Here is a 26772-nt window from a genome sequence, read left to right as displayed (position 1 = left end):
ACTGTACGACATGGAGGCGCCGTCGTGACCACTTGCATTTTTCAACTTAAAATATTCCGTCATTTTTTTCATACAGATAAGAGTAATACATTATTCCGAACTGTAAAGGGTCTACTTTTATTTTTGTACAGCCATATAACAACAAAATGTTGTGCATTTGTAAAAAAGAAAACAAACAGGATGAGCTTTCTGCCGTCTCTCTGTCTCCACGATCAGCATCGCGTCACATAAATAAACCGAAACTCAGCGTATACTTGCCTCACAGACATATAGAAAGTTTGAAACGTCTACTTTTAAACAAACCAATTTTAATCAAAAACAAATACTCTTATTATGCAATCCGTAAGAAGGTTCATTTCTCTCTATAGGGCGTTACTGTGGAGATAAGTCATCTTTGAGTTATATTTAAAATGTTATTTTATAATAATCAACTTATATAAACTAGCTACTTTTTCCGACATATTCATAATCATTACTTTTGCCAGAGCTTTGCGGTAAGCTTTAGTCATGGGCAGCCCTAAACAATATTATTAATTATTATTGTTAATAATTAATTATAAAGAAAAAAACAATTTTGCTAAATAAGTCAGCAATAGAGATTACTTGCAAATCATTAATATATCACAAATAATAATAATAATAAATATTAATATTAACAACAATAATGATTAATATAATATATAATGAATAACATAGCATAACATAACATAACATACACTGCCTGGCCAAAGTCTAAGGATGGATCATTATTACAGTGATTATTATTTTGTCTAGCGTGTTATATGTTTGGGAACGGTTCTTTTAACCCTAAAAGATGGAGTGTGTAGCTTTTCATTTCTTAAACAACCATGTATTAAGATGTATCATGGATGACAATGTCAAGATTAATCAGGCTCAAATTGTGAAAGAATTGTTGGGAGGGAGCATGAAGAATCACGTTCACACATGAATTGGCACTGACCTTAACCAGTGTAAGTTTTTGGGATGTGCTGGAGAGTGCTCACCTCTTGCATTGTCAATACAAGAAAAAAAAAAAAATTATGCACCTCTTGATGGAAATGTTGATGTTATTATGATGTGATCTCAAAAACTTACACTGAGGTTAAGGTTATGCTCTCTGAACCATTCTTTCACAATTTTAACCCTGGTGAATCTTGACATTGTCATCCTGGAATATGGCTATGATGTTTCTTCCTACATGGTTGTTTAGGAAATGAAAAGCTACACACTCCATCTTTAAGGGTTAAAAGAACTGTTGCTAAACATATAACATGCTAGAAACATAATAATCACTGTAATAATAATCCATTCATAGATTCTTAAGTATATTTACCTATTAAAATCCAAACAGAGACTTTTTTTTTTTTTGGCCGGGCAGTATAATGTAATGTAATGTAATATAAGCAGTACCAGTTGCTGCTGTAGTTTGTCGGTCTCAGCTTTGAGCAGCTGTTGTTTTTGTTTGATTGAGTCTCTGGTCTTCTGATGCTCTCTCTGCTCCTGTTCCAGAGATGCCTGAGCTGCTTCCACTTTACCCTGCAGCTCCACCTTCTGCTGGATCAACAGCTGCTTCGCTGCCTGAAGCTCCTTCAGCTCCTGTGATATACAAACGATTATGCCAGTTATAAACACATAGTGGGATTTTAATCTGTTTGTTGTCACTGTTTTTGGTTACAAGCTCAAATCATCAAACCATGCTACAAAATGCATAATCCAAAAGTCATCAAAAAAACTTAAGATAGCAGGCAACGGAAAATAGACAATGATACTGTATGTGATTTTAAGGTGCATCTTTGTTCATGTTTCACGGCCTGATCCACTGGTGCTCTTGAATTTTTTACTCACATCTATTAGCATAAATATACTACCATTCAAAAGTATGGGAAAAGCAAGGACATTGATGCTGATAATTCAGCTTTGCCATCACAGGGATTTTAAAATATATTAAAATATAAAACAGGTAATTTAACTAATAATATTTCACAATAATATTGTTTTTACTGTATTTTGATCAAATAAATGTAGCCTTGGTGAGCATAAGAGACTTCTTTCAAATACTTTTTATAAAATCTAAGCTTTGAACACTAGTGTATCACACACAAAAGCAAAGTATTTCACCATTCCAGATGCCATTATAGTACCCATCTGTCATGATTAATTTATTCAGTAACCCAAAAATGTATAAAAATAGGTTACTGAAATAAAGTAATTTTGGCTGGACATTTAATCTCGACATGAGGGGTGAATTTACTGATATGATTCATTAATAGTTCAAATGTTCCCTGCTGGTGGATTGAGCTGCCTAACTCAAGCAGCTGAGTCTTTGGCCACTTTCAAGAAATGGCTAAAGACACATCTTGACCCATTAATAAAAACACTGTTCTATTTCTATTCTCATTATTTTTTTATTTAAAAAAACTACAACAACAACAAAAAACTTGCTACATTTACTGAGCTAAACTAACTGGGACTTGTTTTTTTTTAAAAAGCAATTAACTAATAATAATAGTAACCTTTTTTTACAGTGGAAAAACATAGTAAACCTTTAAACAACAGATTTTGAAGTTACTTTGAAAAAAAAAAAAAAAAAAAGTGTATATAAAGTGGTTTGGGTTTAGAGGTCAACAGACTGACCTTCTCATTTTTCTCGGACAGAGCTTTGAGATCAGCAGACAGTTTGTTTTTGTCCTTCTCCAGAGCGCTCTGGTATTCTCTCAGCTCCTCACATTGAGCTTTCTCCTTCTTCAGCTGCTCCTCAGTTTGTTCCTGCAAAAGACACAAAGACACACATTCAGCTGAACAACTTGACATTTCCATAAACATTCTGAAATAACATTCTCCATATCTGTGTTGATAAGCAAATTAAAATTATGACTATTCCTGGTTTGAACAGAAGGTTGTATTGTAGTTTCACTGTGTCTGGAACAGAAAAGATTATCGCCACAATCGAGGCAGGTGGCATTTATTTCTGTAACTTTCACACCACAGAAAAACCTGTGGTTTAAAGGCATTTGCCTGAGGGCACAACGGTCATATCTCAAAAATTTTAGCATATTTTGTTACCTGTTGTTTTTGGAGTTTCTGTAGAGCCTCCACCTGCTGTTTGATCTTCTCGTCTCTCTTGCCGAGGTCTTTCTCCAGCGTTGTGCAGCCAGTCTTCAGCTCCTGGATCTGGGTTTCGTGAGCACTAAGCTGGTTCCTGTTGGCCACCAGGTCTTCCTGAGCTAGAACCAGCTTCTCCTCACACACCTACATGGCAAATAATAGATAATAATCAGATATGGCACATAATGATTTATTAAGATGTGCTTGTACTTAATAAAACAGACCTTGAGGTCCTGGCGTACAGCAGAGAGCTCGGACTCTTTGCCGTAGTAATCAGACTGAATGGCAGCGAGACTCTCTTTGGTGCTGTCACTGGTCTTCTGTAGCTCTGCACAGCGATTCTTTTCCGAGGATAAATCTTTAGACAGCGCCGTCAACTGCTCCTTCAGCTTGGCCTCCTCTTCGGCCTGAAACACAATTCAATTTTATTTTATTAAGTATTTCAGTCACAACGTTCAACAACATGTTAGATTTAAAATTCTGCCATCATTTACTCACCCTCATGTTCTTCTGAACCCATATGTCTTTCTTTCTTTTGCAGAACGCAAAAGAAGATATTTTGAAGAATGTCGGTAACCAGTTTTGGTTCCTATTGACTTCCATTGTATAGACAAAACATCAATGGAAACAGAAACCGTTTGGTTTCCAACATTCTTCAAAATATCTTCAGTTGTGTTCGACAGAAGAAAGAAAGTTATACAGATTTGAACATTTTTGGAACTTTTCAATTTTGGGTGGGCTATCCTTTAAGAGCAGGAAATGAAAAGGTCGATTTGGATGTGTTAAGTGTAAATTTATGTGCATTTTATGGCACGTTAGTGAGTAAGAAAACTGTACATGCCTTTTTAGTGAGGGAAGCCTGCAACTCGGACACTTGTGCATTAAGTTTCTTCACTTCCTGGCTGAAGGACCCCTGTGTAGTCTTCAGCTCTGCCTGTAGCTGCTGTGCACTCTTTTCTTTTTCTTTCAGTGTATCTTGAAATTGTTTCAGCTGAGTGTTCAGTAAGGTCAGCTGAGATTGAAGACCCTTTTCTGCCTAAAAAAGTCAACATAATTGTGAAATATCATGATTCATCTAACATTAATGCTTCCTTGAAACTTAACTGGAGTTATATTTCACAATCTTACCTCTATCGATTTCTCGAGCTGACCTTTAACATGGCTGAGCTCTTTAGAAGTAGTCTCTGTGTTTTTCTGAAGTTCTTGCTGTGCTTTCTGATAAACCTTCTCCTAAAAATTAGAGAAAAGTTTATATTTAAACTTTTTGTGAAACATTTTGCTTGAAAACTGTTCTTGTGCTTTATTACTTTAAAATAAATGCCAAATGGATTTGAGATTTGCCATGACTTATTTATTTTTATACATACACAACTTTTTGAGGGCAGACTCTGTCATGTGACCCACCTTCTCTTCCAAAGTGGCCTTGCTGCTCTTCTTTTCTTTCTCCAGTTGAGTCTGGCTCTCTTTCAGAGCTTTAGAAGCTTTGCTCAGAGCCTCTTTCACCGTTACCATTTCTTTAGTCAGAGCTTCCTTCTCCTCCTGAGCTTTCTGGAGATCTGCATTCAGACCCTGAACTTTCTTGTCGAGCTCCGACTGGTGCTTCTGACCCTCCTGAGACAGTTTATCCAGGCTCACCTGCAGGGTTCCACGCTCTTGCTCTGCCTTCTCCAGCTGTTGTCTTGTTTCGGAGAGGGCTGAGGTTTTCTTCTTTAACTCTTCTTTCTGGGTGGCAGCTCTGAGAGGAAAGGGAAGATTGACAAGTCACATCTGATGATCTATACACATCATATTAAAGATCTGGGGTTGGTACGTTTTTGAAAGAAGTCTCTTATGATAACCAAGGCTACATTTATTTGATCAAAAGTACAGTAACATTTTGAAATATTAGTACAATTTAAAGTAACTGTAATAAATTACATTTTAGAATAAAATGCTGAATTTCCAGCAGCCATTACTCCAGACTTCAGTGTCACATGATTCTTCAGAAATCATTCTAATATGCAAATTTTTGTGCTCAAGAAACATTTTTTTCTTATTGTCAATGTTGAAAACAGTTGTGCTGCTTAATATATTTTGGGAAACCATGATACATTTTTGATTTTTGTTCAAAATAACAGCATTTATTTGAAATTGAAACCTTATATTGTAACATTATAAATGTCTTTACTGCCATTTTTGATCAATTTAATGCATCTTAAAAACTGTAATCTCAAACTGTATGTACGCACATTTGATATGCCCTACTCTAATTTTCAGTTTCACAAGGAAATACACCAACATAGGAACAAAAACTGTGCTCAAAATATTTCACTTTAACATTGCACATTTTCCAATATAAAGTACCTACCCTTGTTTTTCAGAGTCTAAAAGACGGTTCAGCTCCTTTGTCTTCATCTCCAGCTCACTAATCTGTTTCTTCAACATCTGCTGCTCCTTTTGAGCTTGTTCCTTTCCAGAGCGAAGCTCAGTTAACTCAACCTCAGCTTTCTGTATCAGACAAAAACAAACAGAAAACACATCAGATCACAGATATTTCACATGTATAGCAACAATACATATTAAAGGTGCCGAAGAACATGTTTTCATAAGATGTAATATAAGTCTTAAGTGTCCCCTGAATGTGTCTGTGAAGTTTCAGCTCAAAATACCCCATAGATTTTTTTTAATTAATTTTTTTAACTGCCTATCATTATAAATGTGCCGATTCAGGGTACGCGGCCCCTTTAAATCTCGTGCTCCATGCCCCAAGAGTTTGCGCTTGCCTTAAGCACCATAAACAAAGTTCACACAGCTAATATAACCCTCAAAATGGATCTTTACAAAGTGTTCGTCATGCAACATGTCTAATCGCGTAAGTACAGTGTTTATTTGGATGTTTACATTTGATTCTGAATGAGTTTGATAGTGCTCCGTGGCTAAAGCTAACATTACACACTGCTGGAGAGATTTATAAAGAATGAAGTTGTGTTTATGCATTACACAGACTACAAGTGTTTAAAAATGAAAATAAAGAGTCTTGTGTCCGTGAATACAGTAAGAAACGATGGTAACTTTAACCACATTTAACTGTACATTAACAACATGCTAACAAAACATTTAGAAAGACAATTTACAAACATCACTAAAAATATCATGATATCAATGATCATGTCAGTTATTATTGCTCCATCTGCCATTTTTCACTATTGTTCTTGCTTGCTTAATTAGTCTGTTGATTCAGCTGTGCACATCCAAACATTAATACTGGCTGCCCTTGTGTAATGCATTGATCATGGGCTGGCATATGCAAATATTGGGGGCGTACACCCCGACTGTTACGTAACAGTCTGTGTTATGTTCAGATTTGCCTGTTCCTCGGAGGTCGTTTAAACAAATGAGATTTATATAAGAAGGAGAAAAACAATGGAGTTTGAGACTCACTGTATGTCATTTCCATGTACTGAACTCTTGTTATTCAACTATTCCGAGGTAAATTACATTTTTGAATCTAGGGCACCTTTAACAAATTCAATTAATACAACGGCATGTAGCTTTCAAGTATTTCCCAATCAGGTAAACATTCCAAATAATTATTAGTAAGTAAATAGAGAATAACAAACAGCAAAGAAATATTTTTCTTGTCAATATTGTTCTCTGATTATAGACATTTGACATCTCCAATGTACACAACAGACATGAAACATTTCTAAAATGAAATCATGGTGACGAAGCAGAAATGTGCTGCAGTGGCGCTGACCTTGGTCTGGGTCTCCAGTGTCTCTATCCTCTGCTCTGCAGTCAGCAGTTTGTCTCTGCTGTCTTTCAGAGCAGTCTCCAGCTGAGAACACTGCTCCTGCTTCTCCTGCAGCCTGCGGCCCTGCTCCTCCAGCTGAGCCTGCACTTTACTCAACTCCTGCGTAAACACACAAAAACACTTCTATGAACTTACAACACTCGTGACACTCTTGTGTTAGGACTAATTCAAATATACTAGGTTCAAATGGTGTCAAAGCAATAGTACATACTTGTTGCTTGTCTTGCAGTGCATTCTGGGCAGTCTCTAGGTGGTTCTCTAAGTCAGCTCGCTGGGCATTTTTTGCAGCTTCAGCAGACAATAGCATCTCTGTCTTGGCTTTCAGCTAAGAAAAAAAATGTCATGAGTGTTTTTTTTAATATATATTTGATGATAATTAAATATTAATAAACTTGACTAATATTTTAACACATCTTACATAAGAAATCACTGGGCTGGAATAAATAAAAATTAAAAGCACTCTAATGTCACTTTGCATTAAAGGAACAGTTCACAGAAAACATCATTCTGGGTTAGAATGCCATGAGGTTTAATTTTAGTATTATTAATATACAATTATAGTATTTATTAATATTTTAAATTAGCTTTTATTTTTCAGTTTGTTTCATTTTATTTTAAGTAATTGTATGTGCTTTTATCACTTTTATTAGATTGTTTTTTATATATATAAACCTTCAATTTATTTTTATTACAGTTTACTTCAACTTTTAAGTTAGGTTTAAGTTTGACATCTATTATTTAGATTTTTCTTTATTTCAGCTTTTAGTTAACAATAACAACACTGAACAGAAACGCACATATACCATGTTTGCATGAATAATTCATTTAAATAATTATCTACAAACACAACACAAGTACCTGTGTGTCTAGCTGGGCAATCTTCTCTTTGCTCTCTGTGAGCTGAGTGTTAAGTTCAGAGATGGTTGTCTCTAGGCCCTGGCAGCGGTCTTGCGCTGAACGCAGCTGGATCTTCTGCTCCTGTACTTGCTCATGAAGGTTGTCCTGAGCCTGTTTGTGGCTCTCTGACTGGTTCTTGAGCTTGTCAGTAAGCTGCGTAATCTGAATTAACACATGGGTGGAAAACTAGAGTCAGATTCTGTCCTGTTCTAAGAGTTGGATTGTGTAGTCATACTATTGCAGCGTCCAGTACTTGTTCCTGTAGAGAGTGATTTTTCTCTTGTAGTTGGTTCAGCACAGCTGCCTCTCCTTCACCGGCCTGGATCTTAGCACACAGATCCTCTCTCTCTGCCTCCAGTTGGCTCACACTGTCCTTACTCTTCTGCAGCAGAGCTTCAAGATTCTGGATCTTCTGGTCCTTGTCCCCGATCTGACGCAACACCTGCTCCAAGTCGTTCTGCAAGGGAAGGTCAAAGAAACATGTATGTATTACAGTTTCCCCAAAAAAAAAAAAAATATTAAGCGAAAATATTATTTTTAACTTTGATAATAATGCAAAATGTTTCTGAAGCAGCAAATTATCATATTAGAATGATTTCTGAAGGATCATGTGACACTAAAGACTGGAGTAATGATGCTGAAAATTCAGTTTTACCACAAGTATAAATTACATTTTAAAATATATTAAAAAATAACAAAGGTTATTTTAAATTGTAATAATATTTACTTATTTATATATATTTAATATTACATTATTTCTAATCAAATAAATGAAGCCTTAGTGAACATAAGAGACTACTTTCAGCATAAGTTACTTTCAAAAACAATAAAAACAAAAATCTTACTGACCACAAACTTTTGATTTTTCCAAGATTGATAGATCGATAGAACCAAAGAATAAAATACAACAAATAATTGTTTTAAACTCAATAATATCTTGAAATTATATAGCTATAATGTCAAAAATACATAAACACTTCTTTGAAGATGGCATATACTGTAAAAAATGTTTGATCCTTAATGTTGAGCCCTGTTTGTGATAATAAATAACAATATTCTGACATATGTCTAAACATATTTTCCATGTACTATGGAGCAAACATTGTTTTTTCTAGAAAAATCCACTCATAGGACTCTTGTTTACCTGTGCTTCTCTAAGTTTGCCATTAGTGCTCTGTTGAAGTGTTTGTAGTTCTTGGTGTTGCTGTTTGGATTTGTCCAGCTGATGCTGCAGGTCAGTAGACTTGGTAGAGGTCTCCTTTAACTACACAAACATGGTCACAGGTCACATACTGAGAGAGACACATGCAGTGGTTAATAGTGAAAACAAGACACTCAAGCCCACCATAGTAATAATTATTATGTCTGGCTTGTGCACGTAAATACACACAACATAAATTAAGAAGCTGACTAAACTAATAATTACTCTCAGTATGCATCAGTAAATTCATGTGCTCCAAGTCTTCTAGCTTGTATGTCCATTCCTGGAAAAATTCTAATAATCAGCCGTTTTCTGTCTTTACCTGTTCCTCCAGGCGGGACAGTTTAAGCTGCAGGTCTGTCACCTGCTGTTCCCGATCTTTGAGTTTCTCTCCTGACAGCTGTCTTTGCTCTTTCAGCCGGCCCTGCAGCTCCCCCAACTGACGCTCAGCGTCCAGCAGCTTCGCATGCAGCTGAAGAGGATGAAAATATAAGAGCCTGATTATAACGATACAGCTTGATATCATATCATCTTAATGTAGGTTGCTACTGTACATGATAAGTATGTAATGGATGGATGGGACTTATTTTTGGATAAATGGATTTGATGTTGATTTTTATCTTGAACATACTGATTCTGAATGAATTTGATTTTGATTCTGGATGAATCTGATTATGATTGTAAATAAAAAAAAAAAAAAAAATAGAATTACATGCATGGATGAATGAGTTTGATTCTGAACTAAATAATGAATGGATTTGATTCTGGATAGTTGGATAATTTTTGATTCTAACAGGACTGATGGTTTTCATAGAATTATGCATCTCTTTCTGACCTGGCTAATCTCACTTTGCTGCTGCAGGCCCTGGTTTTCTTTATCCTCTCTCTGCTGTTGGAGTTGTTTCCTCTCTGCCTTCAACACCTGGTGGTTCTTCTCCAGCTCACTGAGTTCCAGCTTGAGTCGTGTGACCTCCTCCCCGCGTTCGGACGATTCAGTCTGGGCCCGACTCAGAGCTGCCTCCCCTGATGACACCCGTGCTTGGCTCTCCTGGAGCTCCAGGTCTTTCTGGTGCAAACTAGCCTGAAGGCTTTTCTTAGAAGCCTGTTCCTGACCTAGACGCTCCTCAAGTTCCTGATTCTCCTTCTCCTTACGAGATAACTTCTCTGACAAAAGCTGAGGAGTGGCAGAAAGATTAGACACTTATTGCGTAAAATGACAACTCATTCATACACTTATTGTCTTATTATGACAACCTATACAAATGCAGTAAAATAAGCATTCATCAGACCAGTCTATGCATATTGCACAGAACATCAACATTCAATAAGATGCCAAACAACAGTGTTGCGGCATGCTGCTGACAAAATGTCTGAGAATTCCTGGGATATCTCTGAGACCTCTTTTATGAGTTTTATGAGGGCAGGGCTGGGTAATTGTGTTCTGACCTTTACTTGTGACAGCTATAAAAAGGGCAAGGAGGATTAGGGTGCAGTGACTAACACAACAGTGACACGAAGATGATAAATACATCATATCTTGAGCTTTGCATCAGTTCATAATGTCAAGGTTGAGAGCAGCTGAATACCCTTTTTCTTTTCTTCCAACATCTTTGTAAGCTAGAGCAAAGAGCTGCAGTCTTATTTGTTCATGTGCTGCTGTTAACTGTGTCTTCTTGCAGTATCCCATTTTCTATTTAGTCCTCCAAGTGTCTGAAAGAGTCTTAGGGTGCGTTCACACTTGTCACGCTGGCCAAAATACCATCACATGCAGGCTACGCACCGCTACACACACACAACGAGCGCATTTACCTCAGAAAACAGCATTGTTTTGGATGTTCGGTAAGTTCCGTCTCAAAATAGGCAATACGTCATAAAATCCGATCAATCACGCTGTGAATGTATCCCTATGCCTGAAGGTTCGGTGATAAAATTGACAATCTGAACACTAATTGGACTAGGACTAAATGTATTTTTTTCTTCTTTGGTCCGGACCAAATGAACCAAACGAACTGAACTACAAGTGTGAACGCACCCTTAAAGGGATAGTTCACCAAAAAATGTGTCAACATGAGGTTTGTTTCAAACTTGAATGTCATTCTTTTATTTTCTAGAAAGGTATTAAAGACATCGTTAAACTAGTCAACGTGACTACAGTGGTTCAACCTTAATGTTATGAAGCGACGAGAATACTTTTCGTGTACAAAAACAAAACAAAAATAACGACTTCATTCAACAATTTCTTTTCTACCCTGTCAGACTCGTACGCAGAGAACACAGTTCAGAGCTTCGTCTGAACGCCGGCTCACGTGAACAGCCTCGTCCAATACTGAGCCGGCGTTCGGACATAAACATGGAAGCACTTAACTGCGTTCACTGGCAGGGTAGAGTAGAAATTGTTGAATAAAGCCATTATTTTTGTTTTGTTTTTGCACACAAAAAGTCTTCTAGTCGCTTCATAACATTAAGGTGTAGTCACGTTGACTATTTTATCAATGTCTTTATTACTTTTCTGGACTTTGAATGACTGTACTTACATTGCTTTCTATGGGGGATAAAAAAAACCCTTGGATTGCATCAAAAATATCTTAATTTGTGTTCGGAAGAGGAAAGAAGGTCTTACGGGTTTAAAACGACATGAGGGTGAGTTATTAATGATAGAAATTTCATTTTTGGGTGAACTAACTCTTTAAACTTTCAAAGCTTAAGCCCAACCCTCCTATACTTATTTTTCCGCGTTCCGCCTCGTTTCGCGCACAGTTGAGAGTAAGAGCCTTTCAATGTACACTCCTTTGTCCGTGAGCACAGAAAGTCGCATTCAACGCGTGCGTGCATCTAGAGGACTTGGTCATTCGCACATGTGCTGTTCTTCTGCTCTCTTTCCTGTCGTGGTGGTTAGCAAACAGTGTTGCATTACCACGCGCCCCCTTCTGGATTGGAGTGTGGATCCCCTGTGACTGACTGTATACGTTGTCTAATTGCATGAACCAAACCTTGACGTCCTTACCGTACAGTTCAGGATGAATACATGTACCGTTACACCCTTAATGTGATGAGACCGGTATCTCACGAGACGAGACTCGAGATTGAGTTTACGAGACGAGATGAGAAAAGATTTTTACACACTATTTTTAAGAAATCCTCAATGGCGAAATACATGACTAGAAAAAATATTCTGCAGGTGTATTTGAAAATGACTGGCTTCTCTCCTGTATGAATACAGTCTCTTCAGACCTTACTGTACATGATTTATGAGCTTCTACAACTTTTGACCTCCTAACTGAACTCCTTTCCACAAACTGATCATAGAAATAAAAATAGTATGAATAAAAATGGTAACACTTTACAATAAGCTCTCATATATTAACATTAATTAACCAACATCAACTAACAATGAGCAATATATTTGATACAGTATTTATTAATCTTTATTAATTGAAATCGCATTATTACATATTTATTACATATTTATTACATATTTATTATATATAATATAATATAATATAATATAATATAATAAATATGATCGCCCAATGCATTAACTAATGTTAAATTAATCCTATAAAGTGTTATAAAGTGTTACTAATACATAAAGTTGAAACAAGTGAGTAGCAAGTTTAAGTTTGCCCTCTCTCTCATTACTGTCCTTGAAAGTATCTTCCCTTTGAACTTGAAATGATCGTTTATATTTATCCCGCAGGACGTTTCACAGGGATGTTTCTATTAACAACCCCTTAATCGCCCCTATTTCACTTCCCATCAGTACCATGGTCCACATTTTTCAGAAGTCAGCACGCCTTTGGACTCTGATCTACTAATCCCTTCCTGACAACCTAAACAATAGACTAGAGAGTTGTGGGTCATTACCTGTGGCCATATATCATTTTGACCGTCAAAACAGGCACGAGACGAATCCTCCCCTGCTGCTTTAATTGCACAGCATCTGTGATGCGTATGTCAACACTCTTTAATGACCAATCAAATCACACAGTGTGCTGACAGGTCAATGGGGCCACTTTGGACTGGATACAGAGGGCCAGCACCCCAAGCAGCTTCCTGAGAAATGTGTGAAGCCATTTCCTGAAAGCCAGCTGGTAGTGCTTGTAAACAGAGGTACAGTAAACTTAAATTTGGAAGTGGGTGCAGAAGCTGGCAGGTCTTAACATAGTCTGCATTGACGGGTGTTCTGTGAAGCCATAAAGTAGGCCATTAAAATATACAGCTGGATTTGCTGTGAGCATAGAGCACATGCCTCATTGCTTAGGGTGGTCCAGTGACTTTAGACACAACATATCAGCATCTGTTTGTGTATGTGAGTGTTACCTGGGTCTGCTGCTGGTAGTTATTCAGGTTGCTCTGTAATTGGTGGATCTGTTGGGTGTAGACCGCTGCCTCCTGAGGACCCTTCTCCAGTTCCGCCTTCAACTGAGCAATCGTTGTCTACAAACAAGCACACAAATGTGAGACCACCACAGAAAATAATTCTATTCAGAGTATGCCCTGTAATTAATTTCAAGCAAACAAAATAGAAACTCTGAGGGACAGAAGTGCAGTCTGTTATGGTGCACTGAAGAAATATATCACAGTTTCCACAAAATCATTAAGCAGAACAACATTGATAATAAGAAGAAATGTTTCTTGAGAACCAGATCAGCATATTATTAGAATGATTTCTGTAGGATCATGTGATACTGAAGACTGAAGTAATAGCTGCTGAAAACTCAGCATTGCCATCAGTGGAATATTTTTTACATTTGTCATCAAATTTTAAATGTATTAAAACAGAAAACACAATATTACTGTTTTCTAATAAGACTTATTTCAATCCTAAACTTTTGAATGGCAGTGTATGTGTCTATATGCTGTTATTTACGTATTCTACTCAGATGACAGTGCTGCTCACAGATTACCAAGCAACATCTGCAGAAATCTATTACTATTCATACATCATATCTTAATCATATTACCTTATTTAATATTGTTAAATGGAGAAAAAAAAAAAAAAAAAAAACTAATAATTTTCCACATTTGCAAACAAAAATGCTACTGAAATGTTCATAATGTAGAACTATAGATGGTCATTTAATTTCTGTGAAAATCTGCAGGGTTCTTTGCTGTGTACAGAAACCATGTTGTCCTAGAAATGAATGTCCCAGGACTTATAGACTGTACTTCCTTCCCTCACAGAGTCACTTTTGCTCACATCAATTTTAATATGTCAGCTACTCTGTCTAATATTTTTGCATATGTCAAAAGCAAGAAAAAGAATTTCAGTGTACACTTTTCATTGGATGAAGTACTCTAAAATTGAGGAAGAAATTGAAAAGAACATTGCATTTTGGTGGAGAATGCGGGTTAAAAAAAATCTAAAGCTGATGACATGCAGAACATAAAATGTATGCTGCGTCCCAATTTGCATATTATACATTAAAGGAACACTCCACTTTTTTTTAAAATAGGCTCATTTTCCAACTGCCCTAGAGTTAAACAGTTGAGTTTTACCGTTTTCAAATCCATTCAGCCAATCTCCGGATCTGGCGATACCACTTTTAGCATAGCTTAGCATAGTTCATTGAATCTGATTAGACCGTTAGCATCTCACTCAAAAATGAGTTTCAATACTTTTCCTATTTAAAACTTGACTCTTCTGTAGTTACATTGTGTACTAAGACCGACTAAAAATGAAAAGTCGCGATTTTCTAGGCCGATAGGAACTATACTCTCATTCCTGCTTAACAATCAAGGAACTTTGCTGCCGTACCATGGGTGCAGCAGTGCAATGATATTACGCAACTTTTAATTTTCCGTCAGTCTTAGTACAACTAAGTACACTCTCTACAGGAACAGTCTAACTACAGAAGAGTCAAGTTTTAAATATGAAAAATTTTGACACTCTTTGGTCATTTTTGAGCGAGATGCTAACGGTCTAATCAGATTCAATGAACTATGCTAAGCTATGCTAAAAGTAGTACCGCCAGACCCGAAGATCAGCTGAATGGATTCGAAAATGGTAAAACTCAACTGTTTAACTCTAGGGGAGTTGGAAAATGAGCCTATTTTCAAAAAAAGTGGAGTGTTCCTTTAAGTATTAGTAAAATCACAGTATGTTGAAATGAGTATTCCAAAGATCCCCGGATGTTTTATCTTTTCTGGTTAGAATCTGAAGAACACATCCATGCACACTCTAATGGCTAATATTGCCCACAACCCATTGTGAGTTAATTAGAACTACAAACTCGAATAAAAACTACAAACACTGCAGATATATGAGACAGACGTTTAAGTAGACAGGTTTAGATAAATAGCCAGTGATTAATAGCCAGTATGTAATGTGGTGAAAAGATATTTATTCAATGTTATCCACATTATACTTAATCTACAACAGCACTGTGAACTTTTATAAAGATACGTTTGGTCATTAACTTTTAAATGCATCATTATGCAAACACATGAGGAGAGTTCTCCAAGTCTGCATGAAAGACAAATAACTGGCAGATCACTGTGCGACTACATTTCTTTCTGAACGTGGAGGATTTTAACCATTACAAGATGATTGACAGGGCAGTTTAAACAATGAGGATGCACATGACTAAGCGACAGAGCGGTCTGTTAAAGATACAATTATGACTAAGTAGTATGTCCCAAAGACTGTTTACTCTTTTGCTACACACACAAAAGTACTTCACAAAAACAGTACATACTTTTAGGGCATAGTATAAGTAGGTGAATTGGGACGCAGCGATAGACATTAAGAGGGACTACTTCAATGCTGTATAACATAATAACTGAAAATTTCTAATGAAAAAAGTGACATTCAGGCAGAATTATGAAAAAGAATTGACAGACACTGATGCATTCAAGAGGGAAACCGTTACCTCGAGTTTACGAATCTCCATGAGAATGCAAAGTAGGTGCAGTGTTAAGTGAAGGGTGAGAGAGAACGAGGGAGAAGGACACACAAACCAGTGAGGTGAGACAGGACACACATGGTACAGAGACAGAGGTGCCAATACACTGCGCTTAAAGGTTATGACAAGCACACTGGAGCAAAACACTGGCTGTGTTTCAAACCCTGGTGAGCTGCCAACCTGGGTGGCATTTTTTGTTTTATTAAGCCCCAAATCAGCATATTATAATAATTTCTGAAGGATCATGTGAGACTGATGACTGGAGAAATGGCTGCTGAAAAGGTAGCTTTGTCATCATAGGATAAAATTACATTTTAAAACTAGAAAACAGTTACTTTAAATTGTAATAGTATTTCACAATTACAGTCTTTACTGTGATTTTAATAAAATAAATACAGCCTTGTGAGCAAAAGCCTTCAAAAATATTTTACAAATCTTACTACCACTTTTGAAAGGAAGTGTAACTATATTATTTTTATTACTGAAAAGTATTGGGGGAAAAAATCTAATTCAAAATTAAATAGTTCATCTAACTTTTGTGTGTGCGATTCATGTAAGATACAAATCAGTTATTTAAGTGTATTGCTTTACTAGACAGCTCTCTAGAGTATGGAACAGAGACACTATAATAGATTTATAGGGCTATATTGTGAAGAATGATGTCTGCATCCTTAATATTTCCTTATACGGTCACTAGATGGCAGCCTTTGAATTGTGTAGACCAACCAAAGTCAAACCAGAATATCAGGGGAAAAAAGTGCACTCAAGTAACCTGTTTGTAATGATCTATGAACACTATTCCCGCGTTTGTGAGACCTTATATAATGAGAAGCGATTTTTAGGTCAAAAGTGCAGGCGATTACAGGCATGTTTACAGGAAACACTCAGTGGTGGGAGGCCGGCCAGGGGGTTAATGGTTAACCTCAGGAATCTGTTAGAAAGGACAGTCAGTGTGACCCTTAGACATTTAACAAACACGTTCGGATACTACATTATGATTGGATCCTACTGTATGAAATCCCTTGTGAGTGTGTCTTCATAGTTTTTGTCTAGACAGCGTAACCAGTAATCTACAATCGGTCATAAGCTCGGTTTGCTTCAAAGGGAAGAGTGACGTCACTGGTGCACCCATTCAAAGGTCACCTGCTTGTCTCTGTCTCAAAATGACCTCTCATTATCCCTGCCTTTACGAGCTATTGATTCTGGCATGAGTCTCCATATTTGCCAGCTTCTATCGATACCTACATTTTCCGAATAAACAGCTCAGAGATCAATTGTATATAAAGCAGACATCATTGTAACTCTGCCCTTATGTCAGTTGTACAGTGCAGACAAGGTCACAGCAGGTTTGAGCTCACCTCTGAGGTAGTGAAGTTGGCCTGCAGCTGTCGGTATTGGCTCTTGAGGCGCTCGGACTCCTCCTCCCTCTCCCGGGTCATGTTGTCCATGAGAGTCTGCACCTGCACCAGCTCTTTCTTCAACACCTCCACGTCTTCCACTCCAGGCCTCTGAAGCTGGAGGAGAGCCAATGACAGACAGGATTAAGCTGGGAGAGATTGATGAAGTATGCACAGCAGCAGCTGAGAGGATGCAAACTCATTAATTATAATGAGACAATAAAGGAGATGTTACCAGCTCTGCAGCCAATTTCTCCTTCTCCTGTTTCTCTCTCTGCAGATCTTGGTTTAGATTGGTCAGCCTCTGCTCCAACGCTTCTCTCATGCTTTTCTCCTCATCATAACGAGATTTGATGTCTGAGATATGAAACACATACTCATTTTAAAACAATTTATTTTATTTTATAAAAGAAACAAACTGCATAAATATAAAAGGCAGGAATTTTCCTACAAGCTTACCAACTATCTCAGTTGCGAGCTGAGCAGCTTTCTGTTCAAATAAGTCTTTCATCTGTTTGATGTTGAACTTCTCTGTCTCAGATTCGTTGAGCCTTATCTCAAGCTCTGAGAAGATAGAAATACTGACTACAGCTTCACAAAATGTACCATTATGCTTTAAAAATTGGCAAACCACCACTTAAACAAAGGTTCAATATTCAATACAAGATACATTCTGTTGACCGCTTTTGTGCAATAAATTATTTCCATTAAAAATTTAGTAAAAATGTAATAAAATCCAGTGATTTTTGCTTTTTTAATGATAAAAATATATATTTAATATTTATATAATGATACAATAATGATGTATATAAAAATTGTAAAAATCTGATTTTTTTAAATTAATATACGTTATATGTACATGTGTATACACACAAACACACACATATTATATATATTTTAACTTTATATATATATATATATATATATGTGTGTGTGTGTGTGTGTGTGTGTGTGTGTGTGTATACACACACATGTACATATATTAATAATAAATATATTAAAAAATATATATATATATATATTTAAAAAATCTGAAATCTGATTAATTTTTTATTAATATATATTATATATATATATATATATATATATATATATATATATATATATATATATATATATATATATATATATAAATATAAAAGAGTAAAAGTTAAAAGTATAATTATAATATTAATAATATTTTTTATATATTATATAATATTTTAAAATTGAGATTACAGGATATTAATAGGATTGCAATCACTGAATCAATGTAATCCCACAGATCTATTGAGCTTAACTTGTATTGAACCTGCTACATTCCTTTATAGAAAAAAACTAATTAACACTACTCACTAACCTGATGGTTCTCCACTGGTACCACCACTCTGTGAGACCTAAAATCAATACACATCCAGCAATTCAATTAGAGAACACAGCAAACATTCCTTCAGTAATTATTAGGCATAATTAAAACATTTCTTAAACCATCTCTGCTCTGATCTCTGTGTGAACAACCAAGCATTTCAAAGGATTTACTTTATTAGTAGCCAGTTGTCCTTGTACTTTGTCTAATTCTTTTTTCAATTCCTCAGAAAACCAGCGTTCCTCCTGAAAACACACACAAAAAATGCACATCAGCAATTTCAAACGTAATAGACATATACAAAGGGAAATAACTTCATTGAGTAATAGTGCTATGAGTAGTGCACAATTCAGGCATACTAAGGCTGATAAGAAGGGTGGAACTCAAAGGCAGAATACCTTCAGTGAAGCCTGTAAATCCTGGACTTCCTGTCGAAGAAGGACTAGATCCTCCCTTAGCAAAAAAAAAACACATGCCTTTATTATATTTCTTTGGAATAACATGTTGCAATACATGATGTTTCTTTGGAATAACATGTATTGCTACAGGTTATTCCAAAGAAAAACGGTCACAATCAAAACACTATGACTATTTCTTTGTTTCTTTTCTGTATTCCTTACTTCATAATATATTTCACTTTAGGATTAATTGCAGCCTAAATCTCAGGATGGCAAGATTATCTGACAGAGCAACTGAGTTTTCCTGACAGGAAATGGAGTAAGAAGGGTTTAATAATACAGAAGCCCACCTGCCAGGGCTGAAGGGGGACGGCTGGTCTCCTGGCTCATGGAACACCTCATAATGTTTGAAGAGCTCCTCAGCAGAGTTATGTGACTTCATACACTGGGGACAAATGAAGCCCTGCAGACAAACAAATTAACACCACAATGAGATCCGGGGAAGATACGAAAGAGCAAAGAACACATAACTTAACATCATCGTACACCCGTTATTAAAATTAAGTTAAAAGTAAGAGTTCATCCAAAAATTAATATCCTCTCATCATTTATTAACACTAATTTTATTCCAAAGCCATTTGATTTTATTTCTTCCATTGAACACAAAAGGAGATGTTAGGCAGAAAGATATTCTTTACCATTATTGCAGAATGTATATTTGCATTTTTTTTAAATTTGAGACTCGAATCTGGGTCTCGTCTCGGTTACTAAGAATGTGTACGCACAAATTTGTGTGTAAAATCTACATACGAACGTTTCCTCAAACAAATCATGATTCAGCAAAAACGTTCATACTAAAATTTATTCTAAATTGATGGAAAAAAAACGTAAAAAAAATGACAAACCACACACACGCAAAAAGCACTTTCTCTGTGCGGCCTTATAATCGTGTTAAGAGGGGTGTAAAAATGACTTTAGAAAGATATAATTATTTTATTTTTATATAGAGATTGGTAGGTATATTAGTAAAATCTGTTGATTTGAGCAATCTTTTGTTTCATTATATGCCAACAGTGACAGTTCAAAAATAGCAAAAATCACTTCTGGTGTTTTTTGCCTCAAGTTTGCATGCCTGCAACTCAAGAAGTATTAAAGATATTTTTTTATCTTTTCTTTTCTTTTTAGTATTAAAGATATCCTTTTAGATTCTGCTTCATAACCAACTGTCCTTTTGGTATCTGCATTTTAAAAGCCCTCATTGATCCAATCCCAGAGATATTGAGATCTTAACGCAACTACATGAGTAAATTGGTCAATCGTACACATTTTCAGTGGTTAAAAATCAAATGTGGGTCACTTTTGAGAATTATGTTTTATGCGATTCTTTTTTATAGAGGGAAACAAGATACATTTCTAATTTATACTTCAGACATTCCTCTTTAAATGCAAAAAGTGTCACTAAATTCATGCTGTATCATGTGCCAAGACACTGCAAAACATGCTAGACATAAAGCAATGGTTAAATATGATCCCCGGTCACTATTCACTTTCATTGTATGGAAAAGATTGGTGTGAACATTTTGATAAATGTTTAATTTTGAATGAAAATCCTTAAAAAAGTGAGCAAACAATAGCAGAACTTTCATTTCTGGGTGAACTCTCTCTAAAATCTATCCCTAAAGTCTTGAATACATCAATGATATCATTTTAGCAAATGACAGAAAGAGATTTGAAGGCATTGAGGCATTTGGCAGTAATGTGGTAGAGTTATACATTTAATTCGGCTTACCTCTGAGGACTCATTATTCACATCAGCAGACGGCTGCTCAGACTCTGAGCTCTGGGAGCCTCCTTTCCCAGGAGTCTACAAAGATATGGGCAGAGAAAGTAAAGAAAGGAAGGATTTGAATCAGATGTCAGCTGCAATGAAACTCATCTCGTTATATCACACTATTCATATCTGGCACAGCTGATCTGGTAACTGGGCAGCTGATCAAGAATGAGTGCTGGTTGGAGTGCTGCTCATTTCATGTCATTCACAAGGTGTAAAGGCAAATATTACTCGGTTTACTTCTTGGGATGTGCTCGGCATGGCTGTCATTCATCCGAGGACACGCATCGGGCTGAAACGGTATACTCTGCAAGAGGATCGTTTAACGTTTCCCTCAATCTTGGCAACCGAGAGCAGTATGATGTCAAACAATACTGTTCTATAACATTGATACACCCTTGACATTTTATATGTGCCTACTATCAGATCACAAGATGTCACAGGGATAAAAAAAAACTACTGTTTAATCACCATTAGACCTTACTTTCAGCTTCCCTTCTACTGACACTTCACCACGTAACACATTGGTTTGGTCCAAGACATCTTTTTACTAGTACAGAATATACATCGATCAGGCATAACATTATGGCCACCTTCCAAATATTGTGTTGGTCCCCCTTTTGCTGCCAAAACAGCCCTGACCCGTCGAGGCATGGACTCCACTAGACCCCTGAAGGTGTGCTGTGGTATCTGGCACCAAGATGTTAGCAGCAGATCCTTTAAGTCCTGTAAGTTGCGAGGTGGGGCCTCCATGGATCGGACTTGTTTGTTCAGCACATCCCACAGATGCTCGACTGGATTGAGATCTGGGGAATTTGAAGGCCAAGTGAACACCTCAAACTTGTGTTCCTCAAACTATTCATGAACCATTTTTGCTTCATGGCAGGGTGCTTTATCCTGCTGAAAGAGGCCACAGCCACCAGGGAATACCGTTTCCATGAAAGGGTGTATATGGTCTGCAACAATGCTTAGGTAGGTGGTATGTGTCAAAGTAACATCCACAAGGATGGCAGGACCCAAGGTTTCCAAGCAGAACATTGCCCAAAGCATCACATTGTCTCCGCCGGCTTGCCTTCTTCCCATAGTGCATCCTGGTGCCATGTGTTCTCCAGGTAAGTGACGCACATGCACCCGCCATCCACGTGATGTAAAAGAAAATGTTATCCATCAGACCAGGACACTTTCTTCCATTGCTGCTTGGTCCAGTTCTGATGCTCACGTGCCCACTGTGGGCGCTTTCAGCGGTGGACAAGGGTTAACATGGGCATCCTGACTGGTCTGCGACTATGCAGCCCCATACACAACAAACTGCGAGGCACTGTGTATTCTGACACCTTTATATCAGAACCAGCATTAACTTTTTGAGCAATTTGAGCTACAGCAGCTCGTCTGTTGGATCGGACCACATGGGCCAGCCTTCGCTCCCCATGTGCATCAATGAGCCTCAGCCTCCCATGACCCTGTCACACGTTCACCATTGTTCCTTCCTTGGACCACTTCTGATAAATCCTAACCACTTCAGACCGGGAACACCCAACAAGAGCTGTAGTTTTGGAGATGCTCTGACCCAGTCGTCTAGCCATTACAATTTGGCCCTTGTCAAACTCGCTCAAATCCTTATGCTTGCCCATTTTTTCTGCTTCCTAATATCACTTGCTGCCTAATATATCCCACCCACTAACAGGTGCCGTGACGAAGAGATAATCAGTGTTATTCACCTCTCAGTGGTCATAATGTTATGCCTGATTACTGATTATACACACACACACACATATATACATATATATATACATATATATATATATATATATATATTATATATATATATATATATATATATATATATATATATATATATATACACTTTCAAAATCCTCAAAGGCTGACTCTGTATTAGAGATGGGAGTTGGGTAAAGAAATATTCATGTAACACCCCAAAATCAACGGGAAAAAGAACCTTAATTTTGCATAATTTTATTTTGATATAATCTAAAGTTAAGCCCCTTGTAACTTTTTGCACTATGATCATATTTTTTAGGACAAATAGAAACATTTTATCCCTCAATTCTCATTACTGTAATGCAGTTATTTACTGTACTTCAGTGACAAAAACTGATTGCAATGATTTAAAATAAATTAACTTTTAAATAAAGGCAGTGCAGCAAATGCTACCAAGATGTATAAATACTTAACTATAATACTTACTAACTCTGAATGAAATTATTACTTTTATTCAGCAGGGATGCATTAGATAAATTAAAGGTAACATTTTAAGACATTTAAAATGTAAAAAAAAAAAATTTTTTTTTTTGAAGCAGAACCACAGAGTTCAACATTGATAAGAAATGCTTCCTGAGCATCAAATCAGATCATATTAGAATGATTTCTGAAGGACCATGTGACACTAAAGATGGAGTAATGATGCTGAAAATTCAACTTTGCGTCAAAGGAATAAATTAGAATTTAAAATATGATAACACAGAAAACAGCTATTTGAAATTGTAAAAATATTTCTAAATATTTTACAGTATTTTTGCTCAAATAAATGCAGCCTTGGTGATAATAAAAGACTTATTTCAAAAACATTAAAAACATTTTAAACAGTAGTGCACAATTACATGATTTTTGCACGGTACTGCAAGGCACTTTAAAAGGTTACATGGCATTATCATGTTGCATGTCCAAAAAAAGCAAAAACAAAAACAAAACAAAACCAAACCAATTATATTACCATGATGGTTGACAATTTTGCTAAACCAAAAACCTATGGTAGATTCATAGTATCTTACAGGAATATTATTAGGCAGAAATTAAATTTTCAAGGACTGTCATCTGCTGCCTAAAAGATAAGGCTGTATAACTATAGCAGAAGATCCGACAGATCAGACATTTCTATTAATGTGGAAATTATCTAATGTGAGTCACAGCTTGACAGATCACTGAAAAATACATTCAGACCAGCTATTTCAAGAGGACACGTTTTTTGTTCAAAATTAACAAAGCTGACACCTTGTCATTGCTTGTCGTTAATCATAAAACGACTTATGAATAAGTAATTTTGCAAAGCTATGTAGCCCGCTAACCGGCTAACAGCTCAGTCTCCATGCCAACATTAAGCAGAATGATTTTATCAGAATATTCACTGTTCCTCAAGAACAAAAGCGATCTTCTCCAGTCGCGCTTGGAGACTGTCGTCAAGAAACCACAAGCGAAAAGTCATTTTAATCAATCTCGCATAAGGCCATCATTCAGTCAGGCCCGACGAGCTACAAATCACATTCAACTCAATGAGTGTCTGTGTGTTTTCCACTCACCATCTGTAATATTCGTCTTAACATTCTGGTCCTTTCTCTGGCTAGAACTATGAAAATCAAATCTTAAAAGTTTTGTCTAATAAGGGAGTGTTTAATATTTTGTTGTTGACACCTGCAGACACACACTGCTGCTTCTGTACAAGCCCACAGTTTCCCGATAAGTCCCGCCCGACGTCTACTCAATGTTTGCGATGATTGGACCGCCTGCGTGAACGGCATCTAAGCTGCCCAATCGTAGGCTGTCAGTAGGAGCGTCCACCAATCATTAAAACGAGAGATTAGGTCAAAGGCGGGATTTGTCGGTTAGAAGCGCAACACTGATAGCCCACTTTTTCTTTGATTCAGGAAGTATTTTCCCATTCATCTTTTCCATTAGTATTTTTTTTAATTCCCCAGTAAAATGTCATTGACAAATGCAACCATATAGCAGATTAACCACAACATAACAATCATTACAGGAGAAGTACACAAAGGTAAAAGACTAATATTTATGAGGCCATGAACTACAAATCCCATGAAGCTTTTCGAATGACGTAATAGAATCCAAGGCGACGATAAACATTTTTAAATACAACATTTTTAAAGCTTATTGAATAAATAGGCAAATATATGCAGATATATAAGTTGTTTGAGAGTGTGGGTTGTCTTACTCGATTACTTTATTCGCATTAATGGGAGTAGCTCTGTTTCCAGCCAAAAGTGTTACTGAGATTTCATTAAGATTGATTATTCCTGTGATTTTTGTTCAACAGAAAAATAATATGTTGTCCTTTTTTGTAATTGTAAGATTTTTTGGGTGGATTATATGGAAAATTTTGTTAGAAGGAAAGCAGATATTATATTCAAGATGAATAATTTTGATTTAGGCTATGTATTCCAATGAAAATAATAATAATTTAAATGTTCTTGTACAAATATTTATTATGAGGGGACAATTTCACATACACAAGGGCAAGGCGCCTCTAAGAGACAAAGGACTGCTGTTTGAAGAACAATAAAAAGCAAAGAAGGTTTGCAATATTTTTCATTAAATACCGCATTTTTGATTAATGAAAGGTTATGTTCACGTTATGTGCAATTTTGTGTGTAAATGTGAACATTTTTGTATACTTTGTTTTAATAAAAAAAAAGAGAAAGTCAGCTGTTCTCCATTGATGCATTTTGTTGGGGCATTCCCAAACTACTAGGTATATATGAGTGAGAAAATTATTTTTCACACTGAAAAAAAAGGGGGGAAAAAGCAGCTTGACTTGAAACAGCATAACGTTGTTTTATTAGCTGGTCTAGAAGGGAAAACAGCTAAGACAAAGCTTAGTCTTTTTTTTCCCCAGCAGATTTTAGGAATGATACAGTTGTTTAAATTCGGGGAAAAAAAGGAAAAATCCAGAAAAAATAGCCTGTGGTTTTCAAATAGAATGCAAACATACTTGCTGTGTTTTTGCAACCTCATAATAAGCTCTAGGATGCATGCAAAGTGCCACTTTTTGTTAAACGTGATTTCTTTTCTTTATTATTTTTGTTAACTTTAAGGTCTGTCTATAATATTTCAATTTGAATACAGTTCATATAATATGTTATTTGCAAGATATATACCAATAAATCATTTCAGATCATGCACTCCAGACTAATTTCTTTTCAGGTAAAGTGGGCCAGCCCTGTTTTATCCTGTATATTAATTAAAAACACACAATTTATAAACACATTATCAAACAATCATATTCAACATAACAAACCCAAAAACTCATAGCCTATAGGGCTTTTGTAAAATTCAAAACAACTGATAGATCATGTTGCGTTGACATTAAAGGTGCTAAATAGGATGTTTTGTTTAATACATTTTTGCAATATTACTTGAAACTGTCTTAACTAACTGATAAAAGACTATTTATTAGGTGCACTGAAAGTAATAATATTAATATACATAATCTGTGCACGAGGTAGGGCCTTAAAAACATCAGCCAATCGCGTAAACGATTGGCCCTCTGGCTTGTCAATCACTGCCGTGACGTTCCTTGTGACAGACGAGCGCGGCTGCGCGCTCCAGTAACTTTCCACACTCCACAGGCGCCGCATGCAATGTTTTTGACAGGAGACAGGAGTAACAACTGCAGATTATGAGTTACCTGCGGTGAGTCCAACATAATGAATCCACTAACACGACACAGCGAATGCCGGTGGTAAACACTCCTGTTCCAATACTCGTGCACGAGTTTTGGGAGGCGTTCCTTTGAAATGAGCTGTGAAGGAGGGGGGTTGTTCTTACGCATGCGCTCATTTCAAAAACTCAGTAACAGTCTTTGGATTCTCAGTCGACGAAAAAATCCTCTCTATCACCTTTAAATCTGATGAAATCTGAATATCCAGAACAAGGTTTTATATTTATGCATCAATTTTACTCCTCTCATGCTTTCTTAACTCATGCCTTGCCTTCTTTTTTCCATCTCCACTTGAATTTCCTGACTGCACACTCATTTCTATTTTCTAAAAAAGTAGATTATATATGTCACCTATAAAATAACCAGTGAATGTCAATTTATTTAATGATTTTGAGTATAATTACTGAAGGTTAAAGGTCACCCACTTTAC

At 36.4% G+C, this 26772-nt stretch overlaps 1 protein-coding gene across 2 annotated transcripts in view; it reads right to left on the bottom strand.

Moving 5' to 3' along the window:
• Nucleotides 1–24458, bottom strand: part of eea1 (early endosome antigen 1) — a 32723-nt gene extending 8265 nt beyond the window's left edge. The window contains exons 1-25 of one of the 2 annotated variants that reach the window (XM_067390226.1): nucleotides 24187–24458; nucleotides 20831–20905; nucleotides 19392–19504; nucleotides 19042–19096; nucleotides 18817–18888; nucleotides 18638–18674; nucleotides 17758–17862; nucleotides 17534–17655; nucleotides 17260–17415; nucleotides 13317–13433; nucleotides 9832–10170; nucleotides 9319–9468; nucleotides 8940–9059; nucleotides 8049–8252; nucleotides 7757–7957; nucleotides 7110–7223; nucleotides 6842–6997; nucleotides 5453–5592; nucleotides 4510–4840; nucleotides 4234–4335; nucleotides 3947–4141; nucleotides 3330–3512; nucleotides 3064–3249; nucleotides 2635–2766; nucleotides 1411–1596 (exon numbers count right to left, since the gene is read on the bottom strand). In XM_067390226.1, coding sequence (XP_067246327.1) covers nucleotides 1411–1596; nucleotides 2635–2766; nucleotides 3064–3249; nucleotides 3330–3512; nucleotides 3947–4141; nucleotides 4234–4335; nucleotides 4510–4840; nucleotides 5453–5592; nucleotides 6842–6997; nucleotides 7110–7223; nucleotides 7757–7957; nucleotides 8049–8252; nucleotides 8940–9059; nucleotides 9319–9468; nucleotides 9832–10170; nucleotides 13317–13433; nucleotides 17260–17415; nucleotides 17534–17655; nucleotides 17758–17862; nucleotides 18638–18674; nucleotides 18817–18888; nucleotides 19042–19096; nucleotides 19392–19504; nucleotides 20831–20905; nucleotides 24187–24210 — 3615 coding nt within the window. In that variant the 5' untranslated portion in view covers nucleotides 24211–24458. The remainder of the gene's footprint in view (nucleotides 1–1410; nucleotides 1597–2634; nucleotides 2767–3063; nucleotides 3250–3329; nucleotides 3513–3946; nucleotides 4142–4233; nucleotides 4336–4509; nucleotides 4841–5452; nucleotides 5593–6841; nucleotides 6998–7109; nucleotides 7224–7756; nucleotides 7958–8048; nucleotides 8253–8939; nucleotides 9060–9318; nucleotides 9469–9831; nucleotides 10171–13316; nucleotides 13434–17259; nucleotides 17416–17533; nucleotides 17656–17757; nucleotides 17863–18637; nucleotides 18675–18816; nucleotides 18889–19041; nucleotides 19097–19391; nucleotides 19505–20830; nucleotides 20906–24186) is intronic. The other variant, XM_067390227.1, reaches the window with a different exon arrangement.
• Between the last annotated feature and the right edge of the window lie 2314 nt (nucleotides 24459–26772).

This window comes from Chanodichthys erythropterus, chromosome 7, assembly GCF_024489055.1.
Source record: "Chanodichthys erythropterus isolate Z2021 chromosome 7, ASM2448905v1, whole genome shotgun sequence".
In the NCBI taxonomy this organism is placed as follows: domain Eukaryota; kingdom Metazoa; phylum Chordata; class Actinopteri; order Cypriniformes; family Xenocyprididae; genus Chanodichthys; species Chanodichthys erythropterus.
This window is presented reverse-complemented; position numbering and strand designations above follow the sequence as displayed.